Raw genomic sequence first — 24,845 nt, forward strand, 5'->3', positions numbered from 1 at the left:
CGCACACTGGGCTAGCTAGTGATCCCATTCCAAATTTTATACTCTCCATCAAATTGGTGCTGACAAAGTAAAATTATATATATTTTTTCATCGATACAAGGTTGCTGAATTTCATTTCTGTAAGTTCATAAATAATAATCATTCTATCTTATTAAAAATTGACATGTCACTAATTACAATATATATATATATATATATATATATATATGTAAGGACTAGAATTAGACTTTCAGCCCCTCAATAATGGATGATGACTCAACAAGCTCAAAACAATGTATTTGCTAGAGAGTGGATTTTACAAGAAAAGGACTTTGCAAATCAAGTATGGGCCTTAATGGATTGAATTCATGCCAAGAAGATAAGAAAACATTCTTTAATAGAAATAACACTCCTTGGTCAGATCCGAGGATGATGTGTTCTCATATTGACTCAAATTTATTTTTCATGCCAAGAAGATAAGAAAACGCGCTTTAATAGAAATAACACTCCTCGGTCAGATCCAAGGATGATGTGTTCTTATATTCACTCAAATTTATCTAAGTATAAAATGTTATCTCTTTCTTTTCCCTTCCTAGATTACATGCCCCATTTTTTACGGAGACCCTTTCTTTATATAGTCCTTCCATTCATCATCTTAGCCTTCCACTTGTTGATCTTGTAGGTAATCTATTGGATGCTTGTCCCATCCAAAACCTCCTAGAAGCCTTATGAATAGCTGTAAACTGAGATACCACTGTTCAAGTGTCATTTTCACATAAATGTGACCAGTTAGTTAGGTGCAGAACATTTAATGTGGTGGTAGCATCCTTTTTATCAGATATTTCTTCCTTTATTGTTGGCTCCTTCTCCTAAAGCTTATCCTCAAAAGAATGGTTACTTCTGGCACTGCATTCTCAAGGTGGTCGGGCTCCAACCCCCCCCCCCCCCAAACGCTTTCCCGGGGAAGCTCGGATCCTCGGGAGATACCACCAGTTTGTTATTATCTTTCCTTGTCCTCGGCTCACTGATCCCAATATCTATCAAGTCGTTCGACCATCCTCAGGCTCCTATTGTCCTCGGGTACAGGCTACAGCCCACGGCCTAACACTCCTGCTCGGCTCATTTACCTTCACAATACACACACACACATATATTCAAATATTTATTTGTTATGTTATTGAAATGACATCAATCACATTCGTTTTTATGTTAATTTGTAAGTTTTTCATAATAAAATTGGTAATAAATTTAACATGGGTTATGCTAACAAGTGCCTTTAGGACACTCATTAATAATCTATTTTAAGAAAGTTTTAATACTACTTTTATGAGAAATGAAAAAAAACTATCAAAATATTAATTACTTCTTTTTTTTTTTTCATTCCCCATAAAAACTTTCTTTAAATGGATTATTAACCAGTGTCCTAAGGGCACTCGTTAGCATTTCTCATTTAACATATTAAAAGATAAAATCATGATATGGTTTTTAATAATAATTGCTTAGACTACCTTAGAAGTTTTGGAGTAAATTAAGAACTTTTACTAATTGAAATGACATTAATCACATTCATTAAAAAAAAAATTTATTGAAATGACAATAATCACATTCATTATTATATGAGTTTGTAAATTTTTATCATTAAATTGGTAATAATTTTGACATTTTAAAAAGGTAAAGTTAGGATATGATTTTAAGAATAAGTGCTGATAGAGTCATGAACAAGAGTTAATGCAGCTGCTAATGCAATGATGCTCCTATTGATCAATGGATTTAGCTTCAATAAAAAGGAATACCATTCAGATTAAAGTGAGCATGGCCGCAGCAATGGTTTTTGATTCTGTGAATCTAAAGAGCACCTTATGTCAAATAGAAAATGGCCATTGCCCCCGAAAGCAAGACCTAGATCAACTCTAGTTAGACAAAGGCTACTTTGTTTAATCATTAATGGGTCTCAGGCTGCCCCCAGTTCGGTGGGTTCGAATTTGACACAACAATTCTTTTTTCAGGAGTAAGAATTTCATGTGTTAAATATATGCCTTCTCTCTTTCTATCATATTGTGGGAAACCTACAAACTTTGGAGGTGATCCTTATTGGGTGAGCATTATTTCTCCTTTGAAATTAAAATAAACAATAAAAAAATATCAGCTCTTGATTAATTCATATGGGTCGTCTGGTAAAACTTTCGTCTAGTTTTTGATTAATTCGTATGGGTCATTTGGTGAACTTTCGACTAAGTTTTTAATTTTCTTGGAGCATTCACATTTACCGTGCTAAAAGATTTAACATGCGGATGGGTGCTACTACTAAGGCACAAGTTTTATGTTAGTGTAGCCATTTCTATCTTCCCATATTTGCAATTCTTACGTGAGATGTCCTCCTACAAAGGGAATCACCAAGAGCAAATTCTTAGATTTCATAGCAAGGAAACAAATCATGGCAGAGCACAACAAATAAAATTTTTCCAAATTGAGATTCCTTGGTTAAACTGAGGCAGAAGACATGTCTCTTTATTCTTTGCCCCTTTCTGTCACATTGGCACCATGTATCAATATTTAACCTCCCCTTCCTAATTTTATCTTTCAATATGACTATGAATTAATCCTCCATTCTTAAATTATACTTTCAATACCAAAAATAGCTTGGCCAGTCTTATAATGGCCATGGCTGCTGCTATCAATTTCTCAGGCCAGGCACCATGGCCGCGTACATGCTCCAAAGCTGTAACAAGGCTTGCCCATGGCACCTTGCCGTACAAAGAAACTTGTTATTTTAAGAACAATAGTAGGAGAATACAGAAGCATGGCCTTTCTGTTAAAAGGAAGGCTGAAAGTACATTGTTCCGTGACCATGTACCCGTTATAGTAATGTCATCAAATAGCAATTCAAATTATTGGTTATCAAATAGCAACTCCCATTCCGGATCAAGTTCTCCATCAGAGACAATCAATAAATTTTACACAAGCATCAATAGCAAGGACTTGGATGACCTACGTGAAATCATATCAGAAGATTGTTATTTTGAGGAGTGCTCCTTTCTCCGTCCATTCGAGGGAAAAAAGGTCTCGTCTTCTTATCATTCTTCTTAACCAGCATTGGACAATTACTTTTGTTTCCCTAACAGGGCTTAAAATGAACTATTGCAGGAAGTTATGCAATTTTTGGAAGAACTTACAGAATCCATGGGTGAGAATGTGAAGTTCAGCTTTGGACATATTTGTGAAGGAGATGAGTATACCGCTGGAGTAAAATGGCACTTGGGTATTCCTATTTATCTTATTTTGTTCAGTTGTGTGCCTTTAAGATAACTGATGACTGATAAAGATCTTTTATGATATCGTAGAATGGAAAAAATCACAGATACCCTTCACCAGAGGCTCAAGCTTCTTTGAGTGCTCAAAAGGAGGAGACGGAATAATTATCAAGTATAGCAAAACAATTAATCCATTAAGCCTTTTATTTGCACGGAATCAAACATTTTGTCACTAATTGGTGTTTCTTTGCAGGAAAGCACAAGTTGTGATTGAATCACCAATCAAACCAGGAAGCTTAGTTCTGGTAATTCTGCAAACCATGTTTCCTCTCAGGGGAAAAAATCCCAATTATTTGAACTTGACAATACAATGCTTTTCTATCAATAGAATGCACCTTATGGACATTCATGACTATTTCTATTTTCTGACCTTGGATTTTGTTATCATATGTGTTTCGATCATTAAATTCAGACCTTGTTGAAGACAGTGACATCTCTATTTGATGAGTTCCCAAAGGCTACTGAATGTATGTGAAACTTCATCTGAAATTTCAAAACTTCAGTTTATCATAAGCATCATATCTTCATTATGAAATAGTACTGGTATATGTCTGCTGCAGGGTTCCTAAGTAGTTCCCATGTCATCCTACATTGGATAATAAAGATTTACGACAAGCTTGTGGACACTTATATCAATCCACTACTGAACAGCTACATAAAGCTATGGAGTCTCCCAGCTAAAATTTTCCTCTTTGCATTTAAGATTTTGCACAACATATTTAAATAAAGGGCACTGTACATTAAAGTTCTAGTTATATATCAACTCTAGCAGTAGAGGAATGGCTTCACATAACCTGTCAGTCATCATTGCTATCACGACTCGACCATGTTTCTAACAATGACAGAGCGACCAATGGTCCAAGAACAGGTGGGAGAGGTGGAGGCCTGCTGAAGGCAACAATAGGATCATTCTTTTCCTTTGTAACTGGTCCTTCTTCCCCAGAATTATTATTCCCTCGTTTCTTTGGAGTTGAAGTGGCCACGGTACCTGATATTAATAAAACATCATTGTAAGATAAAAAAATGTTAATATACAATTACAACTTAAAGTGTATAAAAAGATTGTTGGGTAACTACCCCATGATCTTCTCAAAGGGTAGATTTGTTTAAATTTGTATTTTGCAGGCGATAACACAGCTGTTCCACGCATGTAGGCTCTAGTATTGGGTTCCTCTTTGAGTCTTTGGCAAAAAATACTTGGGTACTAAGAAACTAACCCCTGCAAAGTGGAAACGTGCAAAGATACATCAAGATCATAATTTGGGCAAGGCATATTAATGGTAGAGTATGGACACATAGCCACATCTTGGAAGCATATGATTTAATCAAAATCAAAATCAAATGAGGTGAAATATAATCATGGTTTCAATGCTAACATAGCAATATCACTAGGTGCAAATAAAGTTTCCAATACATACAACAAATAACTAGGCAATCTACATTAATGGGTTGAACCCCTAACCTTCAAACCTTTTAATTATTAATCTAGGACTGTAAATTGGATTCCAAATGTAATTCTAAGCAACTTCAAATGAAAGAATGAACAATAAAACAAAAATATTCAACATAACAAACATCAACAACATGCTTACACTGCAGAGTTCAAGATGTTAACTTCAAAAGAACTAGAAAAGGAAAAGTCATGGACATGTAACCTTTGAAGACAATCTTTTTTAAAAGTAAATTGCCCAAAATGAATGCGACTTTCTTGTTAATAAACCCACTTCAAATTGAGGAATTGCTAAGAGCTTACATAAGCTTCAAGTTCAATCCAAAACGTTGCATTCACAGACATAGAATTACAAGCAGAGAACATGTATACTTGAAACGCGAAACCAGATTAAAGAAGAACATGAGAGAGTAAAAAGTCCGAGAAAGAATTACGAGTAGAGAGGAAATTGAATGAGAACAGAGCGAGTGTAACAGTACCTGTAATGGTTCGCTTCCTCTGCAACTAGCGAAAGAGACAGACAACGTTGGCAGGTTCCCTCTGATATTTGGAAAGCCAAGAAGATTCCGGACTTTTCAAGTTCCTTGTATTTTTAACTTTTTTTTAGAATGACCTTTGTTTAAATAAGACATTGGTAATACCATTTTTGTGCTTACATTTATTTTCATTCAATTTTTACTTTGATTTTTACTTTTTATTTTTATTATTTTTAGTCCTTATTTTAAAAAATACATTTCATTTTAATCTTTACCGTTATTTCACTAACAAAAATATTCTACTTGGCTAACAAAGTATACTGTTAACACTCAAAATGCCTACATAACTATTAATAATAAAAAAAATTTAGTTAACATTAAAAAAATCTATGCCAGCATTTAAATAAATAAATAAACACAACAAAAAAAAAATTAATAACAAAATTCTCAATTTTTAATTAAAAAAAATAATTAAATTATTTTTTATATTCTTTTCATATTCTTAGCAAATTAATCCTTTTTTTATCTTGCCTTTTCTTTGTCTTTCTTTTATTTTCTTATATTTTCTTCGCAACCGAACCCAAAATTTTCACAGTAACAAACATTTTCTCTTTTCTGTTTTTGGGGTGCCATGCATTACCACTAGGAGCAAAGACTTACCGTGTTTGCCACCTAAGGATTGGTCCCTTACCAAGTGGGTCGTCTTAAGTTATTTTTCTTGTCTGGCACAGCAGTCTCATCAAACTAGGGAGGCCCCTCAACTTCCATTAACTTCTGACTTTCAATTACCATCTCATCCTCAAATTTCTTAAACAACTCATAAGCTTCTTCGGCTTCAATCTCAGCTTCCACCTTTTTCTTTATTTCATCTGAAGAAAAAATTGCAATTATAGACATATCCAGTAGATGCAAATTTACATTAAAATAAATAATTATCATGTCATTGATATTCACAGATTGGTAAGTCTCTCTTTCATCTCTCTATCTCTCATCTCAGTGGTGTAGATATGGGTTTGTGGGTTATTGGTTTGTGAGTTTTGTTGATTTGGGTTTGTGGTGGATCGGTGCATTGATCTGTAGCAGATTTGTGGGTTTGTGGGTTTTGATTCCAAAGGGTGGGTTCGAGAGAATGGTGGGATTTGGGGATGGTGGAGATCAGTGGGTTTCCAACTTGGATCTGATTTTGTGTTTTAATGGATTGGTGGGTTTACAACTTGGTGATTGGTGTTGATTTTGTGAACAAAGAGGATGCCGATCTTTTGATTTTAGTGGGTGTATGCTAGGTTCCAATTTCTGGATATGCATACTTGTTTGTGGGTTTGATTGTTGGTGTATGTTGATTTTTGGGTTTTGAATTTTGGTGGTTGTATGTTGATTTCTGGATTTTGGTTGGTGGATGTTGATTATTGTTTGATCTAAAGTTTTGAATTTTGATTTATTTGGTTATAAGGAAATTACTGGAAAGGCAAAGAAAAGAAAAAAAAGAATTAATTTACTAAAATCATGAAGAACATGAACAGTAAGAACAAAAGAACATAAATTGATGTCTCTTCCAAAAAAATAATGAAAAGAAAAAGAAAAGAAAATTTTATTTTAATTATTATTTAAATAATTAAATAATAACCAAAATTTTATTTTATTTTAAAATAATTAAAGAAAATAAAAAACAATAACATGGTTTTTTTAATATTAAAATGTTGATGTGGCATTACTTAAATGCCAAATTAAAATTTATTATTATTATTATTATTTTAATGGTCACGTAGGCGTTTGAGTGTCAACAGTGCATTCTGTTAGTCAAGTATGATATTTTCGTTAGAGGGATGACGGTAAGAACTAAAACAAAACATGTTTTTCAAAATAGGGACTAAAAGCAGTAAAAATAAAAAGTATAGACCAAAGTGGAAATCAGATGAAAATGTAGAGACGAAAATAGTATTTCCGCCTATGCCATTTTGATTTCTTTTGGTACTTTGAAGCTTATTTTTTATATAATTGAATTGAAATATAAGCTCAATTGTTCGGTAATCATTTGTTGAATAATACACTAGATGAATAAAACCCTAATATTACCACACGGGGTGTGTCTTGATGTTGGAGTCTTTGTTCTAGCATTTAGAGAGGAGCGGTTCGAGCAATAGCCCTATAAAATCCCCGTGGTATACGTATTATTACCCATTACTGTCACATGGCGTGGTCGATGAGCCCACACCGAAGTCCCCCTTTTTTATTTAGCATTAAAAAAAACCCTATTATTATTATTATTGATAAAATGGTCTCAATCCTATCATTCAATCAAATCCAATCTAATATGATTGTTAGGGATTGGATTGGGTTAGGTTAGACTAAATTTTAAAACTATCATGGATTGAGTTGGGAATTTCTCAGTCTAAATAAGTTAGGATGGATTGAAAATTATCTCAAATTCAATCTAATATGCATATCTTTGATCTCCATCTCTCTTTTGAGATGAGTATGAATATGAGTATATTGAGATTGGGGATATTGGAATTTTGCACTTATTTTGCAAAAAATCTAGCAATATGTCCTTGTTTTGAAACTATATTTAGGTTCATGTCTCTGTTTTAGTACTCGATTATATAAAAGTTAGCTTCTACACGAAACTCGATCATACTAAAATTGGGTTCTATGTAACTTGATTTCATTATGATTGAGTTTGTTTCACATTTTTGCCATGCTAGATTGCCACCGTGACTTTTCCGCAATAAAATATTCCAGTTGGATAGTTTAAAACTCAGCAATATGAATGAATAAAAGCAAATTTTGAATGTAACGTCTCCAAAAAAATTCATCTCCCTCAATCCGATTAGTAGCCTAATACCTCTGTCTCCCTCAATCCGTTTAGTATACTGAAACCTCTCCTACACACTTCCTCTCTAAGGATGCTTCCTCTCCAAGTTCTCTTCTTTCTACCAGTAGATCGAAACGCAACCCAAACCCTAACCTAACCCTCACTTGCAAGTCTCACCACAACCCTCACCTGCAACTCTCACCATGAAGTTTAGAAACCAAAGTTAAAGGACTAGAACTCATTAAGGTAATTTCTAAAATCTGAGTTCAATTTTTTTAAGGTTTTCAATCTAGGTGTGAGTTGTTATTGTTGTTGTTAATCGTAATTTATTTTGTGTTTAATTATAGTTGTTGATGTAGGTTTCAGATAAGATTATTGTTGTGTCTAATCGTAGTTGTTGTTTAATCTGACTTAAAGGAAGATTTACCTATGAATAAAAATGGAACATTTGATAAATGCCACAATTCGAGCAGGATTGTTTCTATAGATTTGTGGGCTTTGGTGTAGCTATTAATAAAGAGGCTATGGTGTCAAATTACACTGAGTTGATAAATGGAGCAATTCATTGGAATCCTACATTTGTGAGATTTGATTGTGATTAGGAGCCAAATTAAATGCAATCACTCTCCTAAACTCACTTGTAACTAATCATAAGCAAATCTCAGTGTAATTTGACACCAAGAAAGAACTTCGTTTTAGCTTTTATCTGTTTAGTTCTCAACTTCACTGGTTCAATATGTATCTTTTTCATACTCCAGTGTCATATTTTTCCTTATGTTAGCTTATCATAATGATTATAAGGATAAGGATCATGTCTAAAAATGTATTTGCATTTGCTTTGTATGTACAACTCTAATAATCTAATTTTAAAAAGTGACTCTTAGTCAATAAGACTATTTATGAAAAAGGCAGTGATTGGAGCAATCTCATATTTGGAAGACAAAAGGTCCTAGAATGTTTAGTGAGACCATTCTCATAGTTTGATAGCCTTTGATTGTAGGATTGCTGCTCTTGTTGGGCCTATTGGTTTAGCTTTGGTAATTTGACTATAGTTGTGACTAGTGAGATAACAATTTTGTGAAATTTAGCTAAATTTGGCAACTGCAAAACAACTAAAAACTATTAGGAGAGATGCATAAAAACCATCAAAGTCCAAGGTAACTTCCCTTCCACAGAATTCATGTGTGCTTACTCTAAGCATCTCTATGTCTCTTTCTCTTATGCAGAGCATGTCAACAAGAAAGGGCTAAGTAGGCCTGGTGGCATATTCTTTCTATTTGAATGATTATAGTCCATGTGGTGGTGATTTGCTCTTTAAGATATTAGAATTCAGAAATTTTTTGGAAATTTGTTTATAATTATAAGTTCATAGTTATTTTTTATTTTAAAAGTTTATAGGAAGACATTTGATATTTATTTCTATCCTTGTCTCCTTTGAATTCACCTAGGAATTTAGAAACCTATTATTTTGAAGAAACTTGGGTTGCAATTAGTCTCAAAGGGCCGCAATCTCTTAAGATATTTCTATTTTGTGTAGGCCAAACACAGCTTGTGATCATAGTTGGTAGTTAAGAGAAAAAAAAAATGCAAGAAAATCTTTGCATATTTGAGTATGTGGAATCAAATTATTTTATACGACATAATGATATAGGTGTTAATGTGTGTGAAGCCTCATATACATAGTTGGCTCATGTCCTACTAGCTTAAGTTTTTGTGCCAATTGGTTCTCCAACATCAAGTAACGTTAGGTCTTTTTCCTTTGCATTTTTTTCTCTTTTAAGATTATAACCAAACTATGTTATAGAAAGTGCTATTCTAATTTCTACCTCAGGGTAGGAAAAAAAGCCTTAATACTTTAGTTACACTCATTCTTTTCTTGATTATGATACCGGAGGCTACAAAAGATGCATGTGTGCTTCAATTTAAATGCAATCACTCTCTTGAACTCACTTGTAACTAATCATGAGCAAATGTCAATGTAATCTGACACCATTGGTGGGCTTTGATTGTGGTTTTAGTTTTTCTGATGTGAGATAAACTACCATTTGTTCCAAAAATTTAAACTTTAAGCTTAAGGTTTATTAACATGATTGCATGCATGTCATTTTGTGATAGTTAAGTGTCATTTTGTTAACATTTGCCTGAGATCAATGGTTTATTAACATGATTGCATGTGTGTTAGATATGCAACCATTGTCAAACGTGGATCCTGGACCTAAGGATGCTACACAGTTGAGGTGGTAGCTGGATCATTGATCCACACCACTGTGGGGGAGGCCCACCACCGGTCAGGTACGTAGTTGTACTAAACTTCGGACATTTGGAAATGGTATCTTTTTCTATCTGTGGGGTTCTTTATTCATATTATTTGTAAATAGATGTTGATTATGTTTGGTCATTGTATGTTCATGTCTTTTATTTTCTCTTTTGATTTGAGCAAAATTTTATTTAATTCAAATTAAAATATTGCATAGGTTTAATTTAGCATGAATAAGCAGAGAGAAAATATGGTCGAAAACTTATGCTGTGAAACATTCTTTATGTAAACAGAGTAGTAATTTTTTCTTGCATATTATTATTATATAGTAGTTTTATATTTATTTCGTGTGCACTACCCTAACACAACACTCTTCCATGTGTAGGTAGTTCCAAGAGTGCTAAAGTGATGACGCCGATCTTAACACCCAGGGTGGGCTAGACCCATGGATCACCCATTACATAAATGAGGCAGGTTTGGAAAGATTATTTAAGGTTCCATAATTGGAAGTTGATCATGTGTTGATCACAACATTGGTCGAGCGTTGGTGTCCAAAGACGCACACGTTTGACTTACCTCATGGAGAAATGGGTATCACCTTATAAGATATTGAGGTGATGCTGGAGCTTCCCGTGCATAGGTTGCTCGTGGTTGGGAAGACAGAATTGAAATGGAAGGAGTTGTGCACTAAGTTACTGGGTCATCAACCTCTAGACCCGATACCGCATCCCAATGAAAACAAGTCTATCCTTGCTGGGGCAAAGATAAGAGTTAGCTGGCTTGAGGCACAGTTTAGAGGTCCCTTAGCTGTGGATGCTAATGACGCTGAAGTGCAGCAACATGCCCGCTATCACATACTAGTTTGGTTGAGGTCCATATTGTTTATGGACAAATCGGCAGAGCAGGTCTCGATGATGCCTCTACAGTTCTTGAACTCAATCAATGATGCGAAGAAGTACACTTGGGGTAGTGCAGCATTAGCTTGATTGTACAGGCACCTATGTAAGGCATCGGACAAGAAGTTAATGCAAATTGGAGGAGTAGTGATGTTGGTGCAGCTATGGGCGTATTCGAGGTTCCCACTGATATGCCCTATTATGAGGCCGCCACAACAGCCAATGCAGGCAAGTCCCCTTGCCAATAGGTACGTTCTTCTTCTTCTTTTTATCTTATTTTATTTTATTTTATTTTAAGCATCTGTTAGTGAATATGCATATTGTAATGTTTCCAAGTTGTTAAAAATATGTATTACAACTTAGTTTGTTAGTCTTGCATTCTCCATTGTACAACTTAGTTCTTCATTGTACGAATGTTGCATCACTTGGCAATGCTCCTAGTTTCTTATGATTTTAGATATTAAGGTCACATGAATAATAGCTTCACCATAAAAATTTTCACTTATCGCAAAACAAAAATTCCCTAAAAAGTGACTTGTATATTCACTTAAGTGTCTCCAATTTATTGGCCCTTGGTGTATGGGAAAGAAGTAATAAGCTTATAACTAACAAAATCTATGGCTTAACTAATAACTAGTACACCCATTAATTGGTTTCCTCATAGATGCTTGTCGTTGAAAAAGAAAACTATTAAATCTGATCTATGAAATTAATCATCTCCATCAAATTTAGGATTTAGAAAGAACACTGCAAATTTAAAACATGAAAACTGGTAAAAATCAACAGTGCAGGAATAGAATGATAATGTTGGTCATGTTCACCTTATTTTCATTATCTATCAATTTGGTTTGAGGCTCTATGCCACATGAAATTTAATAGCTTCTTTGCACAATGATGAAAGTGAATAAATTAGTGGCATAAGTATTGGGCTGATTAGTAAATTGCAATAATTCTATGTGCTATCAAACCACTTCTTCTCATTCAATTTATACAAAATGGAGGTTAATATACTAAAATTAGGGTAAAACTTAGGTTTCAAATGCTTCCAAATTGAAAAGAACCACATTGTTAGTCATTAACACAACAAAACTGATGTTATCTTTTTCAAAGAAAATTAAATTCGATAATGAATAAAGTGATTCATTGGTAAATGCAATCACATGGTTAAATTTAATAGAAAACCTGAATTGCAGCATGTAAGAATAATACATAAGTTTTACCCTGATTAACCATTAGTTGTGTTTAGTGTAATCATCCCTTTCTTAGCTAGCAAACACGAAAGTATTTTACATGAGCAAAAAATAACTTTACTTTCTGTGAAAGGATAACGAATAAATAAATAAATAAATAAAACAAAAACAACAAGATGACCCCACTTAAATTGTGCAGTAAGTAGTTTACCCATATGATTGCCTTATGTAAAAGTTATCCAATTGACACCACATTTGAGCACATAATAAAAAATTGAAGACATTAGATCTGTAATCTGCATGTATAATAGGTGTCCCCACAGAGTTTTGGTTTGAACTATATTACACAAATGGAATTCTAGCACATGCCTATTTTGCTACTACAAGGGCAACACCTAACTGCTCTACCCACTAATAGCACGCTTAATTAAATAAAGAACAATAATCACACAACGCAACTTAAATAAAATCTTAGTTATTCTAGGATGACAGAAAGGGTGAAAGTTTGTTTAGAGAGAAAATAACTTGGAGTGATTTTTGGATGAGTATTTGTGTGTATCTTTGAATTCTGTTGTTCCTTTCTTTTATAGTTGATCATTGCCTTAATAGACAATGAATTCCAACATTTATGAGCAACGACTAGTATGTTATCAATGGGAGCTCTGAAGTGCACAGCTCACTTGTAACCGTTGTTCCATCCGTTAGGTTTCATCATCAATGCGTGCAATAAATATGTAACGCTTGCTTTAATCATCATTAATGGGAATGATGATCCCAGGTTATTTCTTGATTCATCATGTATGAATGCTGATATTCTAGATTATTTTGTTATGAACTTGAATCACAATAGGGCCAATAGAATTTATTGAAGTATTCACCAAGAAAGAAAAGAAGAAGTTCCTAAAATAAATTAATAAAAACAAAAGAAGAAAAAGAGTTGGGTCTGAAATTAGAGTGTGACAATTTGAGCATGACTACCAAGATGTCATTTAACTCATTAAACTATTCTCAATTTCAATATATATATATATATATATATATTAATAACTCATGTAACTATTTTCACGAGTGTGACCGACTCCCCCCGCCTAAACATTTCTGCGTGGTTGAGAAACCAAAAAAAGGAAAAGGCAATAAAGCGAAATAGAGATTCTGAGTACTTGTCACACCAAAAAGATTGTATTTAGTGCCAATATTTATTAGGATTGTAGACAACTCCAGGCACAAGCCAAAACATTTGAATTGCATAGGAAACTAACTTTGACTTTGACATAAAGCTGCTCATTTCTATTTTATAGGCCTTAAAAGTGTAGCTCTAGTGGTAGCTGCAGTAATCAATTGCAGAGATTCTCAACCACTAGCAGCGTAGCACTAATCAATTACTATGACTTCAATTGTAGTATAATTGTAGTTGAAATCCGAAAGAACAATCTGATGTTATTTTGTAGGTGCAGATGTCACATACTACAGCTTGTAGAAGAGCTGACCGCCATAACCAACAGACAACTCACACCAGTAAAACAAAATAATGTCCTCAACTATGAGGACAACCTGTCAGAATGAATACCTACGTAATGCATCACTTAGCTAAGTTCTATGTGGTGTGTGCTCTGTCTATTATTTTTCATCATTAATGCGTGCAAAAAATATGTAACACTTGTTTTAATTATCATTAGTGGGAATGATGATCCTAGGTTATTTTTTGACTCATCATGTATGAATGGTGATATTCTAGATTATTTTTTTTATGAAATTAAATCACAATAGGGCCAATAGAATTTATTGAAGTATTCAACAAGAAAGAAAAGAAGAAGTTCCTAAAACAAAAACAAAAAACAAAAAAAAAGAAAACAAACAAAAGAAGAAAAAAAGTTGGGTCTGAAATTAGAGTACAACAATTTGAGCATGACTACCAAGACGTCATTTAACTCATTAAACTGTTCTCGATTTCAATATATATATATATATATATAACTCATGTAACTGCTCTCACAAGTGTGACCGACTCGTTCCACCTAAACACTTCTATACGGTTGAGAAACCAAGAAAAGGAAAAGGCAATAAAGCAAAGTAGGGATTTTGAGTACTTGTCACACCAAAACGATTGTATGCAATACCAATATTTATTTCTCCAGGCTCATGCCAAAACATTTGAATTGTATGGGAAGCTAACTTTAACTTTGACATAAAGTTGCTCCTTTCTATTTTATAGGCCTTAAAAGTGTAGCTTTAGCAGTAGCTACAGTAATCAATTGCATATACTCTCAATCACCAACAATGTAGTAGTAATCAATTGCTACAGCTTAGTGTAGATGTAGCAGAAGAGCTGGCCACCGCAACCAACAGGCAACTCACACCAGCAAAACGTAATAATGTACTTGATATAGAAGAATTATTACAGGTACATGAACTTAACCCGTCAGCTTCTGTTCTAGCTGACGGGTCAAGTTGTGACGAAAGATAAAAGTAATAAGATGCACTGACTAGAGCAAGACGAAACTGACGGGCTGAAGCCCCCAGTCCAACTGACGGCAATTTGAAGCCCCTCGGTTACTGAACGAAGCATGAAGGCTGACACTAGCTTAGGGAAGGACAGGCTGACGGTTCTGTGAAGACCATAACTTGGTCATCACGCATGGATTTTAGAAATTGCTTGTATTCCACGCCCAGTATGAGTCCTATAAGGAAAGGATTCCGTAATCTACGCGCATAAGGATTCCTACAAGGAAAAGACTTCTACTCCAAGGAAAAAAGGTCCACCCACTACTACTATAAAAACCCCAATACCCTCATGAGCCGAGGTACGCATAATTAACCCCTCTCTAGCACTCTAGAGTTGAAAAGAAGTTCTAACTTGACCTTCGGAGGGTATTTGGCCGTGATTCCGCAATCTACGCGCATAAGGATTCCTACAAGGAAAAGACTTCTACTCCAAGGAAAAAAGGTCCACCCACTACTACTATAAAAACCCCAATACCCTCATGAGCCGAGGTACGCATAATTAACCCCTCTCTAGCACTCTAGAGTTGAAAAGAAGTTCTAACTTGACCTTCGGAGGGTATTTGGCCGGCACCACACCGGTGCTCTCTGTGAGGCCCTTTCCTTTTTGTTGTGCAGGTGTTGTTTTGAGCGTGCAAGCGTCGTGCAACTCACTGGTGAAGTTTACGGCATCATCAGTACTCAACTATGAGAAATACCTATATAAGGCATCGCCTAGTTAAGTTTTATGTGGTGTGTGTATTATCTCTAAGATTAAGTTAATAATGTTAGTACTGTTAGTGTTCGATATGTAGTGCATGCATATTAATGTCATCATGTGTAAGAATATTTAAGTTTTATGTATTATGCATATAATCAATTGGTTCGATATGCAGTACATGCATATTGATGGCATCTTGTGTGAGAATATTTAAGTTTTCTGTGTTATACATATAATAAATTGTCTACCTCTTCACCCTAAGTAGTCATTCAAGATCACAAATAACGCGTATACTTGTACCGACAATAATAAGGTTTACATTGTCCTCTGAAAGTAAACATTGTTCCCTACATAGTATGAACACAACAACAGTGACATACATACATCTAAAATATAGTGAAAGAAAATTGTTATACAACAAAGTCCAATTAGACCACTACACAATTACTCTTTATCTGACATCTTCACATCTAACTGATAAATATCTACTGCAAGAAGTGATTGCATGTATTGTGCTTGCCCGTACAACTTACACTCCACTAATTCTCGAATCTCAACTTAGGTCCGATATTAATTAAGACGTATCTTCATTTGATTATTTTCTTCTCTTATGCGATTCAATGCTCTATAAAGTTCACCCATCATGTCTCTTAGCATCTGTAATGCGAGTCCTCGAGGCACTAGCAACTTATAACCGACTAACTCATCATAAAACATTTCTTGTTCACGGAATAACCAAGCCCACTCCTGCCTCATGGTATTGTGAACCCATGCATTATTTTGTAGATTGGGATCGATTGGATAGTTGAACTTATCTTCCAATACCCAGAAATGACTCATTATGGTGAACACATTGCGAGGCCTGTAAATTTAAGGGTTGCAAAAACTAGACATTGATGCTGAATATAATAACATTAAATGATCGAGTTAACAGTGTGTATCAACTGTTGGTAAATAATGTAAAACTGCATAAGATGGTACATGGTAAAGACATTCAAAAATTTATGTAGTATTACATGCTAAATGAATAATCGTACCCTGGTGCATAATGCATAGCACTGTGTCAATTAAAGATGATGCTTCGTTCAAGTACACTGCAATTGCTGTACACATGTTGAAATATCACTATAACATTAGGAACATGGGTAATCCTGTTCATATATTGTTTTTCTAGCTTGTATTAATATGAGAGGCCCTAATAACTCATATATATATATATATATATATTATAATGCTTAGACCATGAAATGAGGTTATAAATACACCACAATAGTGAATGGTCACCACAGTAGCAGAACCACCGCAATAGAGTTCATCATAGCAAAACCACCATGGTTAACCCTATACAAGAAAAGGTGAGTTAGAGGTGTATTGTTGATGGCATGGGTTACGAGTTCCTAAGACATGTTCAGCCAAGTTACCTAGAGACAAACCTCCCAACATACTTAGTCGTCTTGAACAGGAGAACAATCAAATGCAAAGGCGACTAGACCGTTTTCATGCAATCCAAAAAGGTAGAAAACATTTACAGGGGAAGGTGTAAGAGTGAGCCATCAAGTCTATTAATGAAATTATTTCGTTAGATAATGAAAAAGATATTTCAAACTTCTCAGATTCAAGTAATGATGATTTCCAAAAATTTCTACCTACAAAGATTAGACGTTGTTGTTAATGTCTACACGTTGTGTGTAATACAGAGTGTTGTTGTTAATGTCTGACAATGATGATTATACACGTTCAACTTTTGAAAAATAAGAACTTCTATTTACTACCCACATACACCTTCGGTTGCGTAATGCAAATTTCTATTTTTTAAAATTTTCATTTTCCAACATGAAGTATGAAATGGATTAAAGATTTTCATTTTTTGTAATTAAAATTTACAACACCAAAGAACCAATATAACCCCAATGTACTCACATAACACTCATCACCCAAATAAGATTTATTGTACATTACTTCTAGCAAATCTAAAGATTTTTATTTTTTGTAATTAAAATTTACAACACCAAAGAACAAATATAACCCCAATATACTCATATAACACTCATTCAACAAAATACCAAAGCACAAGCAATATAGCCTATGAAATGAAAATTCTTTTCTAATATGAAAATACATTATGGATGATAAACCTTTGCAATATCTAAAACTACTCCTCACCTACGCCATAGAATTCTCTATGTGCATCAAATTCTGATATGGGTTTTGATAGAGAGAAAACACCGAGTCTAGGGATGTATAGCTGTGGATTTGTGAGTCTGTGAATTTGTGAATCTGTGAATGCATGGGTGTATAGCACCCTAACTTGATTATCTTGAGGTTGAGTTTGCTTTTTAAAAATTTCAGTGTACTTGATATTCATTTAATTGAGTTACATACACTACAAAAAAAATTCACATGCAACTTGGTGGTGAAAATTTCCCTCAAGAACTCAATTTTAATAACATCGAGTTCTGGCTAAATTAAAATTTTGGGAAAAAGCCATGCTAGCAATCCAGTGTGGAAAAATCCCAAAATGAACTCAATTATAGTAAAATCAAGTTACATAGAACCCGATTTTAGTATAGTCGAGTATCGTGAAGAAGCCGATTTATACAAAATTGAGTACTAAAATAGGGATATGGACCTAAATAGTTTTAAACCAGGGATATATTACTGATATTTTTGGAAAATAAGAGCAAAAGCCTATCTCTGTTGAGATTATGATTCAAATACCATTGCACCATATGGGCGAGTTTGGAAGTTCGAGTTCTTGGTCAAGTATATTTACTATTTAGGTAAGTATGTAAGTATTTCTAATTATTTCAACCAAAAAAAAAAAAAAAGATTCAACTGTAGACCGGATAATGGGCTGGGCTAACACATATACAATTATACACCCAAGCTTGGACCAGTAATCGGACTACCATTAAACCAAAGCCCAGTCATAAGAACCCAATCCCAGAAACAATGGCCACGATTTCCAAAGCCCCTCTTCTTAGGTAGGAGAATGTGTGGTGAACATGCTAAAAAAGAAACCATTTCACTAGAGTTAAATTGATCAAATCTATTGAAAGGTGAGTAAATTTACCTTTTACAGTATAAATTATAAATTTAGTGGTCTATAAAAGAGTTTTTTAACTTTGTGATAATGTTTGGTCTCTTTTATAAGGTGAATCCAAGTTCAAAATTTCCTTCCCCAATGGTTATAAAGTTAAATTAAAACAGTGATTAAAAAAAATTGTAGATGATTCTTCTTCATCAGAAGGATTAGTTACAATTTGAAATGTTGAATATGATTGATTAACCAAAAGGTAAAAAAAATTAAAAAGAAAAAAAAATTATAATTCCATTTCAAATTCAAAATCAAATTATTAGACTCTTTTTTTTATATATATACTAGTCATAGACCCGCGCGTTGCGCCTGATTATTTTTTATGGTGATCTCATTATTATTATTATTATTATTATTATTTTGTAATTTGAACTAATTTAATGAAAAGTAATGCATTTCATAATCATATTTATCACAAAATATTTTTTTATTATTGTAGAATTGTTTTATTTAAAATTTGAAACCTTAATTCTACCATAGTTGGTTGACTAATTTTTACATCTCTAAGTCAATTAAACACGTTTTGCATGCTACATGTAAACCTTCTTTTCCATAAGGGTTGAAATTATGTGCGTAATACTTTTTTTCTATGGAAGTTAAAAAGAATAAAATTCACTTTGTCTTGATGTTTTCTAAAAATTAAATTTGCAGATTCTCTTTCAATAATTGTAAAAATTACAAGCAATAATTCAAAAGGTAATACATGTTACATGTTCATGCTTTAATTGTGTAATTGTATGATTGATTTGGGTTGTAATTTATAAGTTGAATATGGTGGTGTATATCTAAAATGGCCTAAATATGTTGTTTAGGATATTGAATATAGTGTTGTGTGTGATTTATAGAGTAGCGACGGTTGTAGTAATTAAAAATTGGTTTTTCATTGTCTTTTAAGTTAATAAAAACCTTACATATACTTTTTTTTTTTTTTTCAAAAAATGTTTACATATTTTTTTAACGTGAATCTTTACATATACCTTAATAAGTAAACTCTATACATTTCATTTTCTTAGATATATAAAAAAAGACATCTATTCCATAATAATAATGGCTAATTAGTTTTTTCATGTTCTCATTTATAACGTTTCTTACTATTATCATATTTTATTGGCTATTGATTTTCATAATAGAGGCATTAAATGAGAGTTAAATTCTTAGAACCTTTCATTAGATTTTAAAAGTCATGGTGTGGGAAGAATATAAGCATTTAAAGACTTTTTTTTTATTATATTTTATTATTTATAAATAATGTTAAATGAAATGTCAAAAAAAAAAAAAAAAAGATTTTGAAAAATTTTCATCTTTATTTCTTATATATTTCTATTATTACTGAAGAACGTTTTCCTTTTAGTTTTGATAATAAATATGATTTTCTAGATTAGAGCTTGATTAGTTTCAAGTTTAAATTTTGTATGATTTTATTTAATTGTTGATTATATGATTTAATTAAGTGAATTTAACGATTTATTTATTTGCATTGTAAAGTTTATAATAACATTCGTAAGGTCATCTCTAATTAATTTTTTACTCCTTTAGCCGTTGGTCTCTTTGTTTTCCAATTAATGGTTACTAATTAATTTGTTTAATTGACGTTTGATTTCTTTTACTAATCTCTTTCTCTCCCTCTTTGTTAACATCCTATTGTTTTCCCAAATTTGATGATAATTCTAATATACTAAATATGCATATTGTAACGTTTATTTTTATTTTTATTTTATTCTATTTTGCTACCATGAAGTTAGTACATCCATAACTATTAGTTTATTATTTTATGATATGTTTGGTTTGATATTATTATTACTATTATAAATTTAGTGTTTCTAAAATAGCATGTGTTTTGTATTCTCTTTTTCTATTAATGCATTGTAACATTTTATGGGAATACTTTATAAGAAAATTGTTTATTTTTTTATTTCTTTTTTAAATTGAGTGTTTCTAAATTGATATTTGTTTTGTGATGTATAAAAAAAATCACATCAATGGTTCATCCAGAAGGGTTGTCCAGAGAGTTGCGGTTAGCCAAACATCAGGCCATCTCCGATTCGTCCAGATATCTCGTCCTTGGGATGTTGGGCAATTGATCACTCCAGGAAATCAAGTCGAGAGAATCGTCCATGCACCGACCACACAACAGCACAACAAAGAGTCGTCCATGCGCAGAGCACATGGACGACTACGCAAACACTTAGCGAACTTCGTAGCGGTTCATCAACCCGTGTTCATCGCCGCCAATCCCTCCAATGTATGTAACTTCCAACGGCGGTTATGATTTTTTGTAGCCGTTGAGGAGGTTATGTCCGAATTCCAAGATTCTGGGGGAAGTTATTGAACTAGTAACCGCCCTAAAATACCCTATATAAGGCCCGGTCTTCACCATGCAAAGGTATGAACTTCCTGAGATTTTACATTGAATAAAGTTGGAACTCCATTAGAAGAGAAAACTAATTTCATCATCGGAGGGTGTTTGACCGGCTCGCCCCGGTCACCCTTTGACTGCTTTCTCTTTTTGTAGGCCTCCGCTAACGCTGTAGTCCACCGAAGCCGAAGTGTTCAACTAACTGATTCCATACATCATCATTTTGTATTTCATTTTTCCATTGATGCATTGTAACATTTCATGGGAAGACTTTATAAGAACAATTTTTATTTATTGAATAAAATATTATACATTTAATTTTTTTTAAAATGAGACAAAATATAAATAATTATGATATGGAGGATGTTGCTAAATTTAAATGTTGAATAAGATAAGATGAGAATAAAATAATAAAAATGAAATGTATAGCAATAAACACCATATTATTCTAGTTATGCTATGTAATAAAATAATATTATATTTTTATATACTATATTTATAATGCAATAATATAACATTTAACAACCAAGGAGAATAAAAAAGATAACAACATAAAATATAAAACTAAATCATATCAAGCTGGATTACCTGTCAATTCCAATTTTAGCAAACTAACTGACTTCTAGTAGTCTAAAATTGATTTCTGCAATGAATTTGGTGGTGCTTTCAATACTACATCAGTATATTTTGATGGTCAACCTGTTATACTAAAATTTTTTTAAAAAAAATACCAAATATTGAAGGAAAAAAAAAATATATATATATATATATAGAGAGAGAGAGAGAGAGAGAGAGAGAGAGAGGCTCCCCCCCCCCCCCCCCCCCCCCCCTCTACTTTGTTTCAGTGTTGTTGTGTATAGAACTGGCTGGAACCTTAATTCTTTGGGGGAAAAGCTGTCGGCCAAATTGAATAAACTTAAAGGTGTTGTAGCATGGGCATGCCTTTTTATCTATAATATTGTTCCAATTCATTTTTGATTCCTGGTTATTTTTATTGTCACCAACTCGATGTTCTTCCAATGAATCATACCTTCTTTTTTGGGGGGCTAAAAATGGTGTTAAGAACTTTTCGAGCATCTGACTATTCCCGTGAGTGTGTGTAGTTCCATTTCACACACACCAAGTAATTATAAGGAGGAATCCTAGGAAATGGCCCTAAAATGCTAGCTCGAGGTTTTGAATTAGGTTTTGAATTCAAAACCTCAAGGATCTCATGAGATCTTAAAAGTCACTACGCCAACTCATACTTGTTATGCATGAACTACAAAACTTTTATTGATAGAAAAGGCATTTTATCAACACGCAATCCTACTTGTGTGACATGACAAACTAATACAACTAAGCCTCTCACTTTGGCGCAAAGTAGCATAGTTAATGTTCGACGACAAAAGTCATTATTGATTCCATAATAATAACTATTTCACCGCTTCGCTGGAAATTCCTTTCGCATTTTATAAAGGGAATGTTCCATGATAATAACTAATACAGATTAGCTGTGTTTTTTCTAATTTTTTTTTTTTGTTTTTATAATTTTTTTTTTAAGTTTCACTTTTTTTTAAAGCCTATAATTGTATTTTTGTAAACTTTTGACAATTAAACAAATGACTTCTCCAGCAAAAAACCAATCCAAAAGGACATTTAATTTGACCCCAAAACGATGGGTTACTAAAACATGCAAAATTTACAAGTTTTTGGAATTATACTGACCTGTTTGGTTTGCTCTGTTGATTTGATTAATGTGTTCTTTACAAAATTAAACACCGTTACTTTTTGAGTTGGGTCATCAATGCACTAAGCTTTGATGTGATTGGTCCAAAATTATATTATAAATTAATGAATCAAATATTAGTTGTTAGGCAAGCAGGATACAGAGGAAGATATGAAAACCTTACAAGCATGATACTTGTTTACTTTGGCTGATAGGTGCCTTCACAGTCCACACACATGCTTGCTTGATGGATAGGCCTTTATTGATTTTGAATGTCCTTTGGGTCCCACACTTAATTTTTGCTTAGTGGTGGGTCCACCTAAGTTGGACCAACTCACTAAGTCTCTTTCTTGTAAAGATTGTAATAAGACCCTAAAGAGGGTTGCCCTCTTGTTTGAGCTTGAGGAATGTATTGGAGGGGTGATGGGAATTTTTGTTGGGGCGGTGAAATGCGTAAAGATCGGAAAAAACACCAATAGCGAGAAGATAAAATTAACGTTCGTTCTTTTTTTGCTAAAAGAAGACCTATTTGAAAAGTTTGCAAAAAAGTCTTCCTTACTGTCATTTTACAAAACTTTATATGAAATTTTCACTTTTTTTTAGAGAAATTTTAGGGGCGGTGACATTGACTATGAACCAATTTTGGGTTATATAACATACCAAGGTTAACCCAAATATTAATTACATAACCTTGATTGTCAACTATAGATTAGTTGAAATTTTAAAATTATTGTCAAAAGAAATTAATTAATTATTAATCAATATTCCATTTTTCATCAATTCTATAAGAGCTTACCCTTCTAGACCATAAGAATATCCACTTATTTCTTCCTTTAGCTTTCCATCCATCCCAAGGTATCATTTCTGATACATCTACAAGACAAGCTCTGTCACATTGACTATATCTAATACATGTATCATAAATTTTTACTGAATGTGACATAGTGCAATAAAAACAAATCCTTCAATTTTCAAATATAAAGGGGAAAAAAAAGTCTCTTTTTGACAAAGGAATTCCTTTATGGGTCTCAACTCTCAAGTTTAAATACATATGGTCGATTTTTCTTGTAAACCCCTAAAACTAAAACTGTGACTAATGTTTGAAATATGATACGATACAATCATTGAACATTTGTTGGCTTGAACTATACCTAACCTTTTGAAGCTTTGATACTTTTTCTTCTTCTTCTTCTAGAAGTGATAGAATCATATCATGTCATATCTATATAATAAAAGTCGTATAATATGTTGTAGTTTGTATCAAGTGAGATAATGCAAACATTACTAGTTTTATGATGTGCTTTCATCATGTGATGCACAATAAATATATCAAAATTATTATTATAATTTTTTTTTTTAAAATGAGACTCATTTTATCAAAGCTTAAAATTTTAGTCTCTTGAAATTTATAAGAGGTATATTTTTCAATTTTAAATTATTTTTCATTCTTTACTTTAAATTGTATTCTCTTGAAATATATATGGTTTTGATAAAAACTTGGTATTATGCCTATGTAGTTTCACCATGTAACCTTGAAGTAAAAAAATTTCGTTTATCTTTACTTTATATTTTAATGTTCAATTTAATTTAAAACATTGAATTAATTTCTTAAATTTATATATGATTTTTTTTAAATTAATTTATACATCACAAACATAATACTAATTACCATATAAGAAATGATGCTTTATTTGGGGGAGGTAGAAAGGGGCACTTCACGAGCCATTGCATCCTGATGGCTATACATCTCACATTTTTTTTTTTGGGTAGTAAAATATCATTATTTTTAAAATTATAAAATTCATTTTATTTATTAATTTATGTTCATAGGAACATCATTTTTTATTATTTATTTATAGAAAGTCATTTAGAATCTTCTGTGAAACCATTAACAACAACTTTGTTTTATCATAGAAAGTCATTTATAATCTTATATAAATCCATTAACTACAACTATGCACTCTTTAAAATAAACTCACAATAAAAATTGTGGGATGAAAAAGATAGTGAAGAAGATATTAGACATGTTAGAAAAAACATTTATGATATATATCACAATTTATGCTTCGAGCTGCTCCTGCAGCAGCAATATGAGAGCGTAAGTTCACAAAACA

The 24,845-nt window shown here is 32.8% G+C and overlaps 1 protein-coding gene and 1 long non-coding RNA gene across 3 annotated transcripts; one reads left to right on the forward strand and one right to left on the reverse strand.

Annotated features, from left to right (window-relative positions):
* Nucleotides 1-2,634: 2,634 nt before the first annotated feature.
* Nucleotides 2,635-3,765, forward strand: LOC112032567 (uncharacterized). The gene is made up of 5 exons (XM_024065341.2): nucleotides 2,635-3,039; nucleotides 3,124-3,238; nucleotides 3,321-3,402; nucleotides 3,484-3,535; nucleotides 3,703-3,765. The coding sequence occupies exons 1-5, from the start codon at nucleotides 2,635-2,637 to the stop codon at nucleotides 3,763-3,765; spliced, it is 717 nt and encodes a 238-aa protein (XP_023921109.2).
* Nucleotides 3,766-3,774: 9 nt separating this feature from the next.
* LOC112027165 (uncharacterized) lies at nucleotides 3,775-6,619 on the reverse strand. 2 transcript variants are annotated; one of them, XR_010628776.1, is made up of 4 exons: nucleotides 6,171-6,619; nucleotides 5,220-6,085; nucleotides 4,368-4,509; nucleotides 3,775-4,278 (listed from the first exon to the last, which is right to left on the reverse strand). It is a non-coding gene; the product is annotated as an uncharacterized LOC112027165 (long non-coding RNA). The 2 variants fall into 2 exon arrangements; XR_002884439.2 differs by lacking the exon at nucleotides 6,171-6,619 and having other exon boundaries at nucleotides 5,220-5,323; nucleotides 5,877-5,895.
* Nucleotides 6,620-24,845: the final 18,226 nt, after the last annotated feature.

The sequence above is a fragment of the Quercus suber genome, unplaced genomic scaffold (genome assembly GCF_002906115.3).
Source record: "Quercus suber isolate HL8 unplaced genomic scaffold, Cork oak 2.0 scaffold_6, whole genome shotgun sequence".
Classification (NCBI taxonomy): Eukaryota; Viridiplantae; Streptophyta; class Magnoliopsida; order Fagales; family Fagaceae; genus Quercus; species Quercus suber.

What these genes read in the sequence shown, in the direction of transcription:
- LOC112032567 (XM_024065341.2), top strand. Translation starts at nt 2,635, where the DNA reads ATGGCCATGGCTGCTGCTATCAATTTCTCAGGCCAGGCACCATGGCCG. An exon ending in TGGAGTAAAATGGCACTTGG is followed by an intron (nt 3,239 to 3,320) that starts GTATTCCTATTT and finishes ATGATATCGTAG; the next exon opens with AATGGAAAAAATCACAGATA. An exon ending in AACCAGGAAGCTTAGTTCTG is followed by an intron (nt 3,536 to 3,702) that starts GTAATTCTGCAA and finishes CATTAAATTCAG; the next exon opens with ACCTTGTTGAAGACAGTGAC.